General features: G+C 51.0%; 2 protein-coding genes across 2 annotated transcripts in view; one reads left to right on the forward strand and one right to left on the reverse strand.

The window, feature by feature from the left end:
- The window catches only part of Smc1b (structural maintenance of chromosomes 1B), a 73,169-nt gene extending 68,366 nt beyond the window's left edge, over positions 1-4,803 (reverse strand). Inside the window, exon 1 of the mRNA XM_004642456.2 lies at positions 4,692-4,803. Coding sequence (XP_004642513.1) covers positions 4,692-4,800 — 109 coding nt within the window. The 5' untranslated portion in view covers positions 4,801-4,803. The remainder of the gene's footprint in view (positions 1-4,691) is intronic.
- Positions 4,804-4,943: 140 nt separating this feature from the next.
- Ribc2 (RIB43A domain with coiled-coils 2) overlaps positions 4,944-13,846 on the forward strand; it is a 14,842-nt gene continuing 5,939 nt past the window's right edge. The window contains exons 1-4 of the mRNA XM_004642401.3: positions 4,944-5,197; positions 5,772-5,853; positions 7,186-7,530; positions 11,366-11,484. Of these exons, the coding sequence (XP_004642458.1) occupies positions 5,084-5,197; positions 5,772-5,853; positions 7,186-7,530; positions 11,366-11,484 (660 nt within the window). The 5' untranslated portion in view covers positions 4,944-5,083. The remainder of the gene's footprint in view (positions 5,198-5,771; positions 5,854-7,185; positions 7,531-11,365; positions 11,485-13,846) is intronic.

Genomic DNA, 13,846 nt, shown 5'->3' on the forward strand with positions numbered 1-13,846 from the left:
GCTGGGAGATTGAACCGCGGTCCCTGTGCTTTGCTAAGCTTGTTTTTTTAAGTAGGTGCCTTAGACCACTGAGCCATCTCACCAGCCCCACGCCCAGTCTTTCCTAACATTCTTTATGTTTTTAATAGTTTGCTGTCTCTTTGCCATTCAACATAAACTCTAATAAAAAAACTCAGTGGAATTTACCTGCTCTACCTGTAAAACAGCCTACAATAGTGTGTCGCACTCTATTTTTAGTGAATGAAACATTACTAAGAGATCAACCAGGATGAAGACCCAAAACTGACCACTGACCTTTTAGAAGATGAAACTATCTTTTCAGCGCAGTTTTGACCTAAGAACTAAGTCAGGAGGCAGAGGAGATAAAGACTATAGTCAACCACTTCAAAGAGCTTAGCTGTACTAACAGAAGGTATAGGACAATAGTCAGAGGACAAAAACAAGGTTTAAGGGACTTTTCCCTGCACATACTATAACATGTTCAAACTGTAAACAGAAACGTTGGAAAAATTCTAATAAACACCATATGTTTATTATTACTTTTTGACAATATTGAACTACTTGCTTTCTATAAGGCAGCCATAAGGTTTTTTAAAAAGATTAGTATTAACAGCATTTACTTATGTCAATGAAAATTACCCAATGAAGGAGAAAATGATTTATAACAACAAAGACTTGAAGAGAGGACAGGACTACAGCACAAGTGGAAATGATTCTCTGAGACTCAAGCACACTGGTATTTCCCACTAACATCTCACAGTTTAACATTTTTGTTCTCACAAAGTTAAATTCCAACTCCTCACTCTGTTAAGTGCTTATGCAATAGCACCTCAGCCTTGTATCTCATTGCTTCCTCAAATATGCATAACATTCTGGCCAAGCCTATTAATCGTCCCACAAACAAGCTTAACAAATCCCTTGGAAAACTCTTTATTCTTTGGTCCCAGCTCCAACCCTCATCTCCTCTCAAAAATCTTTCTTGATACATGTCCTCCTGTCCATACCTATCTCTCTTCAAACCTCATGTTTTCTTTCCTTGTTTAAAGTTTTATAAACTTATAATTTGGTTGTTTCAATTAGTATGTTATTTTCTTACACTCCTCGTACATCAGAAACTGAAAGTGCCTTACTCTATATCTCTTTCTGCTCCTTATACACACACACACACCCACACACGCGCACACACGCGCACACACGCACGCACACACACGCACACACACGCACACAATTTGTTGAATCTAACCGAATGGAAAACACGAAAGTTAAGATTAAGGGGCCAGGGAGATGGCTCAGTAGAGTAAGTGCTTCCCTGGCAAGCGCAAGGATCTGAATTCAATCCCTGGTTCCCCAAAAAGAAAAAAAAAAGAAAGTTAAGATTAAAACAAAAACTTTTCCTCTATCCACAAAAAAAAAAATAAAAAATTGTATTTACCAAAAACAAATACATGGGAATGTGGGAAGGTGATAACAACAACAACAAAAAAAAAAGTCAAGTCTGGGCAGGTGATAATTTTTTTTTTTTAAATGAATGACCAAACTGGTTGTGGTGGTACATGCCTGTAATCCCAGCATTCAGAAGGCTGAGGCAGGATTCTGCAAGCCCAAGGCTAGCATGGGCTACATCGTGAGTCCAAGGCCAGCCTGAACCACATAAGCCAAACAGTGTCTAAAAAAAAAAAAAAAAAAGAAGGAAAAAAGAAAAAGAAAACAACAACCACCAATATTAAGTATTAAAGCTGATTGGGGCCAGGGAGATAGCTCAGTGGCATAAGCAACTGCCTGGCAGGCACCAGGTCCTGAGTTCGATCCCCAGTACAGGGGGAAAAAAAAGTTGGTTAACAAGTTAATCTGAATTTTATCTGAGCAAAATGTGTTTAAATGTACCAGTAATTCTGAGATTAAATTACGGCAAGTACCATATTGATTTTTAGACGTTATATAGTAAGAATGGGAACAGTCTAGACTAAATCCCTAAGTATATGTGATAGCATATGCCTGTAATGCCAGCACTTAGGAGTGTGAGGTCAGTCTGAACCATTAGTGAGACCATGTCTCAAAAAACTAAAAACAAAACAAAAACACATTCTACAATTTTGCTGTGGATAAACTGTACAGAAGTCAAAGCTAAGGTAATACATGACTTGTTTTATGTAGTTCCCAGCAGTCTCAAAAGAGGCCTTCCAGGGCATTTAGGTCCAGGTAGAGTCAGAATTTGTGAAGAGCTTCGTACAATAAATCTAAAATAATGTTTTTAATCAAAATGTTCTTTTTCATAATGGACATTGTACATGCCAGGCAAGTGTTCTACCACTGTTGTTTTTGGCTTTTTATTTATTTATTTATTTTTTAGGGGAACCGGGGATTGAACTCAAGCCCTTGTGCTTGCCAGGGAAGCGCTTATTCCACTGAGCCATCTCCCCAGCCCATGTTTTTGGCTTTTAATACAATTGTGGTTTTTTTTTTTTTTTTTGAGAAGGGTCTTGCTTTAGATTGCAGGCTTGCCTTGAGCTCCCCATCTGGCCTATGTTGGCCTCAAACTCTCCTTAATTGCCCTACCTCAGCCGGGACTGGGGGGATTACAGTAGGTGTACAGCACCATGCCTGGCTTGTAAATATTAATGGCTTGTAAGTTAAGAAATGAACTTTTAAAAACTTGTTTGACACCAGTTTTAAAATGCTCCAAACACCACTTTGGTAAAATTTTAATGATAATAGCATTAGGCAGCTTAGGCAGACTGAAGTTCAGGACTGTGTGCAGCTACTCATTGTAAGCATCAAAATTAGACTCACAGAATATAACTAGGCAACTTTCACCTAATCCACTAGAAGGTGAACATTTGCTGGTAATGGACCAGTGATCTCTTGGGAAAGTCAGAGTAAGCATGCAAGGTTTTTATCATAATTATCTTTTCAGTGTTTCTTCGTAACAGAATTAAGTGGAGGAGGAACACATTTTGCAGAAAACGTAAAGAAACCTTCGCGCACATGCGCACATGCACACATCGAAGCTCAGGTATCCCTCCTACGTACTAGTGCAATGGAAACACTGAACAGTAATTACTTCTATAAGGCAACAGAAATTCCACACACATTTCACAATAACTATATGTTAGACTTTGTGCTCCAGGAAAGCACATAAAAATTCACGTGCTGGTCGGTAACTTATTGAGGCAACAGTTAATTTTCACTCATGTCTAAAAAAAGAAATCTAAGCTGAAAGAGCCTATAGGGCACATGTTGGGAACCTCTCAGGTGACTGTACTGCTGAGGGCCAGGCAGGGAGTCCAGGCTCTGTCAAGTCACTGGCCAACTGGCAGGTCACCAGGCCTCTCCTGACCTCTGTGTCAACTACATGGAATTAAATGTTTGTTAGACAATTGGTGGTGCCCAGGCACTCGCGAAGGTCCATCACCGGGTCGTCATCACTGTACTACTGGGTTGGCGGTTCCTGGGGTCCTGTGGTTGCTCAAGCTCCCTGGAGCTGGCAGCCTGCTCCGGTGCCCCCTTGCCTTTACAGTGTATGCGCAGCGTACCAAGGGTGGGGTCGCGCGTCCAAGAGCAGGAGGAGCCAGGGCAGAGAAGAGGCCCCGGACGGAGGTAGTGGTGAGGGCGAGGACCCCGAAATGGAGGGGCAGGGAAGGGCCAAGGTGGGCCGGAGAAAGAGGTCTCCCAGGTGGTGGCCAAGAGAAAGAGGGCTGGGAAGGGTGATGTGGGTCCCCGAGGAGAAGGGGTGAAGGGTCACTGGAGCAAGAGGAAAAGAGAGGGGTTCACCAGAGCTAGAGGAGAGGTGGGGGGAGGAAGAGGATGGAGTCATGGGAGCTGAAGGAAGGGCCACCAAGCGGGAGGAGGGGGGGTGAGGTAACCAGAGCAGGAGGGAGGAGGGGGTCACCAGAGCCGGAAGATGGGGGAAGAGGTCACTGGAGCAAGAGGAGAGGCGGGGGGTCTCCAGAGCGGGAGGAAGGAGATGGAGTCATGGGAGCTGGAGGAGGGGCCATCCGAGGAGGAGGGGGGTCGCTAAAATAGGAGGGAGGAGGGGGTCTCCACAGCGGGAAGAGAGGTGGGGGCTCCAGAGCGGGAGGAGGGGGATGGAGTCACGGGAGCTGGAGGAGGGGCCACCAGAGCGGGAGGAGGAGACGGGTGGGGGTTCACCAGCGCAGGAGGGAGGACGGTCTCCACAGCGGGAGGAGGGAGAAGGGGCAAGAAGGTCACCAAGCAGGAGGAGAGGCAGGAGGGTCACCGGAGCAGGAGGAGGGGGTCTCCACAGCGGGAAGAGAGGTGGGGGCTCCAAGTGGGAGGAGGGGGATGGAGTCACGGGAGCTGGAGGAGGGGCCACCAGAGCGGGAGGAGGAGGCGGGTGGGGGTTCACCAGCGCAGGAGGGAGGACGGTCTCCACAGCGGGAGGAGGGAGAAGGGGCAAGAAGGTCACCAAGCAGGAGGAGAGGCAGGAGGGTCACCGGAGCAGGAGGAAGGTGAGGGACCCTGAGGTGGCGAGAGGAGGATGTGGGTCCCCAAGAGGCACGGGGAGGAGGGAGGATCTCCAGAGGAGAAACAAGGAGAGGAGGGAGAGGGGTGGGTTTCGGCTCTGAAGCCAAGGGCCGCGGAAAAAGCCCCAGCCCGGGTCGCCAGCCTCGTGGCAACACACCCCTCAGGCGGGTGTAGCCCGCCTTGAGCCCCGCCGCGGCGCCCGTTACCGGAGCCGTTGGGGCCAATGATGCACGTAAACCTCTTGAAGGGCCCGATGACCTGGCGGCCCCGCCAAGATTTGAAGTTCTCCACGATTAGCAGCTCCAGGTGCCCCATGGTTGCGCTCGCGCGCCTCGCTCGTGTTTTCACGAGCTGGCTGGAAAAGCGCGGGAGGCGCGCGCCAAGTCTCGGCCAAATCTCGCGAGATCAGGGCGGCCGCGACCGTACGCCGTTCCTTAGCAACCAGCGCTGGCGTTACCCAGGGAGCGAGTTTCAGCCAGTCCGTGACGTCCCAGGCATCAACCTCGACCAGGCTGCGGCTTGCTTTGTTGCTTGGGTTTTCCTTCTTACCTTGCTTTTTGTGAGAACCCCTTCGTACTTGGGGTCGCTTTCCAGGGCCATGAAGGTGGCTCTGCCCAAGGACCTGAAGCAGGACTCCGAGCTGGCCAAGAGGTCACATGCGGAACTGTGCCGGCAACAGCGGGTCTTCAATGCCAGGAACAGGATCCTCGGGGTGAGGCCGGCAGCTGGAGGGGAAGGGCGTGGGAGTGCTGCGGGAAGAGACCCGAGCACCAAGTCTGGGACGAAACTCCTGATTCAGGGAGGGTTGTAGGGCACCGGGTTTTGCTGGGGCGCACGGAGAAATAGCTCTAAGGACTGGCTTTGGTGGAGGTAAGAGAGCCTGAACTAGTCCGGTCGAGCAGCCTGACCCCTGCCAGGTCGCGCATAGGGGTGCGGCCGGGGGGACCGTGCCTGGAGGGGGAAGAGGAACGGGACGTAGGCAGAACACGGTGCTCAGTCTCGGAGCAGGTTTACTGCAGTGCCCGGGCTGGTTCTTTCCAGCCAGTTCACTTAACGAATGCCCGTGGAGTTTTTAAGTTTGGTGGCAAGTCCGAGCCAGGTCCAGAGGATCGGGGGTCAGGTATCCCTGAGCATGCAGAGGTGGTGGCCCAGCGGAGGAGGCGGCATGAAAAGGCGGTGGGCGCAGCTCGTTAACAGGAGGGCAAGACTAACAAATGAGGAGGATTGTGAGCGCCTCGATAACGTGCGCTGGCTCCGACCGCTCTTCCCCAATTTCCCATTCTCAGGGAGACACACAAGTCTGGGACGTTCAGGTTCGTGACCAGAGGATAAAAGAAGCAACGGAAAAAGCTAGGCACGAAACCTTCGGTGAGGATTTCCCGGAACACCCTCCTGTGGGTTCAGGCTGAGTGTCTTTAGGTTGTGGTCCTCATTTCTTGACGGTACATAAAAAAATATAAAAAGTTGTTGGGCGAGGATGTAGCAGAGTGATAAAATACCCACATACCACGCAGAAGGCTCTGGGTTCAGTCTCTAGCACTTCAGGAAGGAAGGAGAGAGGGAGAGAGGGATGAAAAAGAAGAACGGCAAAGAAGGGAGGGCTGGGAAGAGGCCAGGGAAGGAAAGGAAGTCATTTTCATGCTTTTCTTTCTTTTAAAATTTGTTAATTTTTTGTTCTTAACTTAATGATCAAACTCTTCCTCACTTAAAAACAGTGATTAAATTCTAATATAGATCATAGGAGATATATTTAAGGTTAAATTACATTTCTCTCTGTTTTCTTTATAATTTTCTCTTTCTTTCTTTCTTTCTTTCTTTCTTTCTTTCTTTCTTTCTTTCTTTCTTTCTTTCTTTCATCTGGAGACACGTCTCTATGCAGTTCCCGCTGGCCTGAGCTCACTATTGTAGTTCAGGCTGGTCTCCAATTGCCAAGGATCCCCCTGCCTCAGCCTCAAGTGCTGGGATTACAAGCACGCGCCACCACACCTGGCTCCCTCCATTTTCTTTAAAAACTGGAAAAGCCTTAGGTACACACACACACACATACACACACACACACACAGAGGCAATCTTGGCCCTGCTTCCCCCAAGTGACACACACACACACTCCACTTCTGAGGTGGTGTGTGACTGACTTGGCATGACCCAAATAATGGTGCTGCAGGTCTGATATCAGAATTTAAAAGAGAATTAATTTGCCCTCTTTTATGTCTCAAATAACAGTGAGTGAGAGATCCTGTTCCCCATGCGCTCACTAATAGTTCCTATTGTTAGCATTTGAAGTAGTTTGTCTTCAGTTCATGGACATTTCCCATCTTGCAAGATTAATCATTCTTTTTTTTTTCCTTTGGTAGAACTGGGGATTGAACTCAGGCCCTTGCGCTTGCCAGGGAAGCGCTTATTCCACTGAGCCATCTCCCCGGCCCCAGATTAATCATTCTTTCACAAGGTTATTTAGTGCCCACATTTGTTTACCTGGTACTCAGTTTACCTGGCCCAAGTTTTTGCCCATGTTTTGGTTAGGTTGTGAATGATTTTAAAACTGGATATGTTCTTTGAATATTCAGGATAGTAATCCTTTCATGGTTATGTTACTTTTTTAAAGGATTATAATACTTTAATAATCTTTGAAATTATTTTCATTCGAAGTATTTACAGTGTTTTCCTCTTAAGCTTATGTGTGTACTATGTCTTTTCTAGCTGCCGAATTGAGGCAAAATGACAAAATCAGGTGCATATTAGAAAACCGAGAGAAGAGAGATAAGAAGTGTCTCTGCAGAGCTATTAACGACTTCCAGCAGAACTGTCAGAAGCCAGAAACTCGCCGAGAATTCGATCTGTCTGACCCGCTAGCCCTTAGGAAGGAGCTTCCAGCCCGGCAGTCGGACAGTGACTTCCGGAACACAGTATCAGGGATGCAGAAGTTTATGGGTGAAGACTTAAACTTCTGGGAGAGGAAGAAATTCCAGGAAGAGCAGATGAGAGAATGGTCCCTCCAACAGCACAGGGAGTGGGAGAAGGCCCGTGCTGACCAAAACTTTGCAGGTGATGAGAGAGAAGAGACGAACTGACCTTAATGGTCTCTCTGATGAGTCAGCTCCCCAGTTACAGGGTTTCTTTCATTTTGTTTTTTGTGGCACTTAATTGAACCCAGGGCCCTTCACACTCAGCTGCATCCCCAACCCCTTCGTATTTTTTATTTGAGACAGTCTTACTAAGCCTAAAATGCCCAGGCTGGGTTCAAAGTTGCAATCCTCTTGCATCAGCTTCCCAAAGTCTGAGCATAAGCTTACACCACTGTGCTCGGTTTTTATGGGTGTTTTTGTCAGTTCTGATACACACAGCCAGGTATTCCTGCCTTGGCACGTGGGGAAAGAGAAGTCAGAGGCTGGGCTGCAGGAGCCAGGCGGCTGCACTCCTGCATTAGGAGCACAGGAGCCTTTCTGGGCGTATGGAATGCTACGGCTCAGTTCACTTGGAATTGGTCTCTGCCCTCATTCTGTCTCCACGCTGTCAGGAAGATGAACAGAAACAGGTTTTCCCCTACCCCAGGCCCCTGGGTGCTGGGATAGGAAGTCCCAGGACATCCCCAGGACTCCCCAGACCCGGAGCACCTCTCAGGCCAAGGCTCTGAGGCAAGAAGCAGCCTGCTAAGTCCTGCTGTCACTGCGGTACCAGGAGCCTGCCCCACCAGCCACCCCTCCTGTAGGCCCTCGAAGGGGCACCTTGTCCTCCTGGCCACCTCCTGTGCTGGGAACACGTCCGCATCCCTGCTCTCGTGGGGAAGGTCAGCAAGCTGCTTGGAGGGCCCCGGGGTGGGGAGCAGCACCCCTGCCCTCCCACGCCCTCTTCTCTGGTTGTTAATTGCAGTCTCCTTGTTCAGCTCCTCATGTTCCAGCCTCCTCTTTCTGCTCTGCTCTCCATGCATGGTGTCTTCCTGGGTCACCTGTTCTTTTGAGGCCACTTCCACCAGACTTCTGCCCTCCCCCTTCCCCTGGGGCTGCCCTGGCCGACCTCCCATGTCACCCCTGCTAAGCTTGGGCTTTAGTCTTCACCTGGGCAGAGGGCACTATGAAATAGTCAAGAGGTCTCCGGACTCCACACGGTGCTTGCCCTGCCCAGCTCTTGTCTTCTGAGCCTCTGGGTGTTGGTCACACCCGTGCTCTTTGTAGCTGCCCTCTGTGGGCTCTACCCATTCCCCAGGCAGTCTCGTCCATCACCGCAAGAACAGGCTCATTTCCCAGCCTTGGAGGTCCGGGCAGGAGTGCTCCTCAAATCCAGATTCATAAGTCCATCTCACTGCTCCACCCCGAGTGTCTCCTCCACACATCAAAGTCATACACTTCAGCTAGTCCTGTCGTCTCCACCATCGCCACTCAGGACTGAGCTATCAGTGCCTCTCCACTAGGCACCGTGCGACAATCCCTCGATGATCTCTGCCTCTGCCCTTGTCCCCTGCAGTCTTCCCTCAAGGCAGCCTCGGAGCAGTCCTGTGAAAGTGAAGTTGGAGCATTTGCTTGAAGCTCTGCTGTCACTTCTGCTTCACGCACAAGTTCACTTTAAGGCTCCACAAGGCCTTCACAGCATGGCCCCCACAATGTGGCCCACTGCCCACGGCCCCATCCTCTCCCTTGGTCCAAAGGCCCTTATACCTGCTGCTCCCTGTGCTTAGGGACATCTTCCCCAGATGTCTACCTGGTTCTTTCCTCCTAGCCAGGGAGGCTGAAATCTCACCTCGCTGGTGAGATCTCTCTGACCCATCGATTTCAAATCCATTTCTTTGCTTTATTTTTCTCCATTGCCTTTTGCTTATTTGTCTGCTGAGATGAAGTCCTGTGCTGTAGTTTGGGCTGCTCTGGGACTCACCAGGTAGCGCAGGCTGACTTCGAACTCCTGGTGAGCTCTCTGCCAGCTTCTCCCTGAAGTACTGCGTGATTCCTATATTTGCCCCATATCATAGCCAACAAAGCTCAGTGAGGGCAAAGGATTCCTGTTTCCTCGTTCCCTGCAGGAAGCTTAGCTCTTTGCATGCAGGTCAGTGTCTGCTGGAGCAGCCCCTGCTCACCTGTCCCCAGGTTGCTCCAAACCCTTCTCAGCCAGGAGCCTTCATCTCAGGCACAGTCCTGGACTTGTGTGGCCTCCTTGAGGTCTCCCCACCTTTCACAGCAAGGTGACAAGTAGAAACTAAGCAGAGCTCCTCCTCTGGGCCTGCCCTCCCTCTGTCCCCCTCTTCTCACTAATGGCTCCACGAGCCCTACCCCCCAGAAGCCTGTGGTCCCTTGATCTCCTGTATCTTCGTCTCCTGTCGCTTTTACCCTTGCATGTTTTGTTCTCAGCGGAACTGGTGATTGAACTCAGGCCCCTACGCTTGCCAGGCAAGCGCTTGTTCCACTGCGCTATCTCCCTGGCCCCTACCCTTGCATGTTTTGATGTGTGCTTCTCCGAATCCATCCTGTCACCTTGAGATATAGCCACCGCCTTTCTCACCCAGACAGACCCCTGCTGATAGCTTTCTCCTCATCTTCCACATCCTTTCCTTCCCCTTCCTGGGGATTCTGCTTAACACTGCCAGGCTGAACAGTGGCTTGACTTCCTCCATCCTAGCTCAGAGCCCTGTAGCGGCTTCCACGGCATGTGGAATAAAATGGAAAGCGCACGCGGTTCCAAAGCTCTGCCCGCCGGGCCTCTGCCCACTGCTCCTTATTGACTTTTGCCACCCACCCCCTTAGCTGTTCCAGCCCTTTGGGCTGCTCCACTTCCTGTCCACCACAGAGTCCACCCTCCCTCTGAACGTCCTACTGGGGCAAGTGCATTTCCTGGTGCAGTGGAGCTTGGCCAGGGTTAGTGTGTCAGATTAATCACATCCACCCTGCCCTCTGAACGTCCTGAGCGGGCTGGGACAGCAGCAGTATTCCCAGCGCCTCACCTTAGCCTCCTTCTTTCCCTCTGCAGGCTGCCCCATTTTGTTCAGTATGGATATTTGGGGGCTCACATGTGGATTGTTCCAGGAAGGCAGGAAAACCCCTTCTGGCTTTGCCCACACTGTGTCCCTGACCCCAGCACAGTGGGTGGTTCATGCAAGGCCCTTGGTCACTATCTGCTCAGTAGAGGAATAGACAAAGAAGCGTCAGAGGAGGTAAAGGGGAGTAGGGGCCAGAAATTCAAGGCTAAGAATCTGGTGCTTGTTTTTGGAAGTAATAAAACTGCAAGCACAAGTACAAAAATCAGAAATGACCAATCAATGACTTTTTAAAAACTACAATGACCTAGGATGACGTAGGTGTCTCCCTCCCTTATAGGCAAGGCTGTAGGGTCCCCAAGAGGTTCAGTAACGATGGTGGATGACAGCTGGCTGCTATTTGGCTCCCTTTCCTCTTCTTCCTCTTCCTCCTCATTACATCTCGGTCTGGCCAACTCCTGCTACTCCACAGACATCTGTGATCGGGTACTCTTTCCTCTTTGGGTCCTGTCTGGTCTCTACAACCCCTTTTCCTGTGTCCCACCACCCTTTGCCTTCTGTTAGGATGTAGCCACCTCCTGATTAGAGCTGGGATGGCAGGGGGCAGAGCACTGACCCATGCAGGACCACAGCAGACATCAGCAATCCATCACAGACATCACCAATTCATCATAGATGTTTCCAATCCATAGAAATGATCCTGTTTTCCCTGACTGCTACCGTCTGAGATCTGTGCTTTAATTAAATCCTTTGACTCTCCCACTGTCTTTGAAGGAAGGTCCTCATAATTAGTCTCCTTGTCCTCCCTGCAAATGAGGACGTGACAAGAGAACATAGAAACACCATTGCTGTAAGTGTTCCGCACACCCGGGAAGGTGCGCAGCTGTGCACGCTCCCTCTGACTTGGGCTTGTCCTTACAGAGGACTGCCACACGCAGACCAGGCTGAAGTTTGATGAGACAGCCAGAGACCTACAGAAGCTGGAAAGCACCACCAGGAAGGCTGTCTGTGCAGCTGTGAAGGAGTTCAACAAGAACCAGGTACACCTAAGGCGCACTCAGTGCTGGGGCAGGGGAGGGGCCCACAGCCACTCCCTGGGGACCCCTGCCCCCGCTGGGGTCCCGAGCTCAGCCCACTTAATGGATCACTCTACCAGCTCTGGTGGCGTCCTTGACAGAGCTGTGTGAGACCTGGCCTCGTCTGTCCCTTAGCTCTGAATCTGGGAGCAAAACCTGAAAAACTCAGCTTCGAGTTGGGGAGGTCAGGTCACCTTCTTAACTCGGTCTTCTTCCATAACACAAAGAAAGTAACGTTGACCTGGGCAGGCATTGCCTGCCACTGCCCAGACACCTGCTGTTCAGTTCTTCCTCACCAAGGACGGGCAGATGCTAAGGAGAGGGACGAGGCCGATGGTTACGGTGCGGCCCCAGCCTTGAGCTGGAGACTTCATTCCTTTTGGAAATAAGACCTCCTCCACACTTCCTTCTCAGAGGCAGTTGCATTTCCTGGGTGCAGTGGAGCTTGGCCAGGCTTAGTGTGTCAGATAAGCCATTTAACTAGACGTGTGGACTCCAAAGAGGCTCTGCAACCTGGTCCTTTAAAGAAAATACCAGAATTCTGCTTCACATTTAGATTTCACAGCATCGCTCTTAATCCTCGTATTCACGTGTATTTTAGAAGGCACAGCCTATATTTATGCTAGAGTTAGCGCCACACTGTGAGCTAAGTATATTGGCCACACAAGCTCAGAAATGTTCTATGTTGAAGCGAGCAATCAAAAGGCCTGAGAGGCTGTCACAGAAGCCAGAGAATACAGGTTTGCAACAGTGCAGAGGGGAAGAAGTGGGCAGGCTGCCAGCCATGGCAAGGACCAAGGGCAGAAAACCATCCTGAGACCCAGGTTACCACCCAGGAAGCTGCAGGGGCTCTCGGAGATTATCTGGTTCTTGTTCTCACTTTTAGAGGGAGGGCAGAGGGGAGGCTTTTGTTCCAGGCTCCACATCCACCCACCTGCTCATCCATCCATCTGTGCATCTATCCATCTATCTGCTGACCCATCCCTCCATCCATCCATCCCTCCATCCATCCCTCCATCCATCCATCTACTTGTTTACTTATTTACTCAGCAAGTATCTATTGAGCGCATTCTCCTGGGCACTGGGGTGGTCCTTGCTAAGCCGCATGACCTCACTCATTGGCTGAGTCACTCGTGCATCCTGTAGAATGTCGGTGGGCACCTGCCGTGTGCCCGGTACCTCCAGCCCCCTGGCTGCTCAGCGGGTGCCATGAATCAGGGCCATCACAGATGCTCTCATGCTGAGTAAGGCCACCCTTGGGCTCTTGCAGCTCTGTTCCTAACTAGAAGTAGGTTTGCTGGTACATTTAGACATTAAGACAAGGTTCTAGACAACTATTCTCAAAGGAGAATTCAGGGCACATCAACTCCATATCAGAGGGGAAGGTACCCGATAGCCCCGGGTCTTGAGGGCCACTGATTTCACCAGAGAGGTGTTGTGGTATTGGGGTTTGCATGCAGGCTCTGGAGCCCGACTGCGTGGTGCAGAGTCAGGCCTCCTTTTAGCCTGGGTCAAGCCACTCCTGGCCCGGGTCTTTCTGTAGAATAAGGATAAGGATGGCCCACCTGCATCTGCCAGCAGGGGAGGAAATACGCCCCAACCTCAGCCTTAACACCCTAAGCTGATGTCCCACTCATGCCTTGGGGTCTGTCGTGGCCTGGCTGGAACAGAGCAGCCGCCATGCAGAAGCCTCCAGAGGCACAAAAAGACGGCAGCATGGTCAGGCCCACCTCAGTGCCGTCCTTCCGGAAGTGCACGGCCTGCTCTGCTCCCGCTTCACTGGCAAAGTGAGAGCCACAGCCACCCCTCCCCAGTGGGCAGGAAGTGTGGTTCTTTCAGGTGCCCAGAAAGCACCTGGCAAGATGTCATGGTCAGCAGTAACAGGTGTCACCCTGCTCTGAAAGTGACCCACACCATCTCTTGGCAATGACAGCCATCGTCCTTCACCCTTCCACAACTGCTGCTACCATTGGTGGCTCCCACAGTCCTGCTCGAGGCGGGATTTGTGCACTTTAGCTGTGCTGCCAGCTGTGACGCATGCAGCTGGCCCCCGTGCGCACAGCGCCTCGCAGAACAGTGTCCCCACCCTCCCCCAGGCTGTGTCCCTCACCCTCCCGCAGGCTGTGTCCCCCACATTCCCGCAGGCTGTGTCCCCCACCCTCCCGCAGGCTGTGTCCCCCACATTCCCGCAGGCTGTGTTCCCCACGCTCCCGCAGGCTGTGTCCCCCACATTCCCGCAGGCTGTGTCCCCCTCCCTCCCCCAGGCTGTGTCCCCCACCCTCTCCCAGGCTGTGTCCCCCACGCTCCCGCAGGCTGTGTCCCCCAC

The sequence above is a fragment of the Octodon degus genome, unplaced genomic scaffold (assembly GCF_000260255.1).
Source record: "Octodon degus isolate 3935 unplaced genomic scaffold, OctDeg1.0 scaffold00153, whole genome shotgun sequence".
Taxonomy (NCBI): Eukaryota; Metazoa; Chordata; class Mammalia; order Rodentia; family Octodontidae; genus Octodon; species Octodon degus.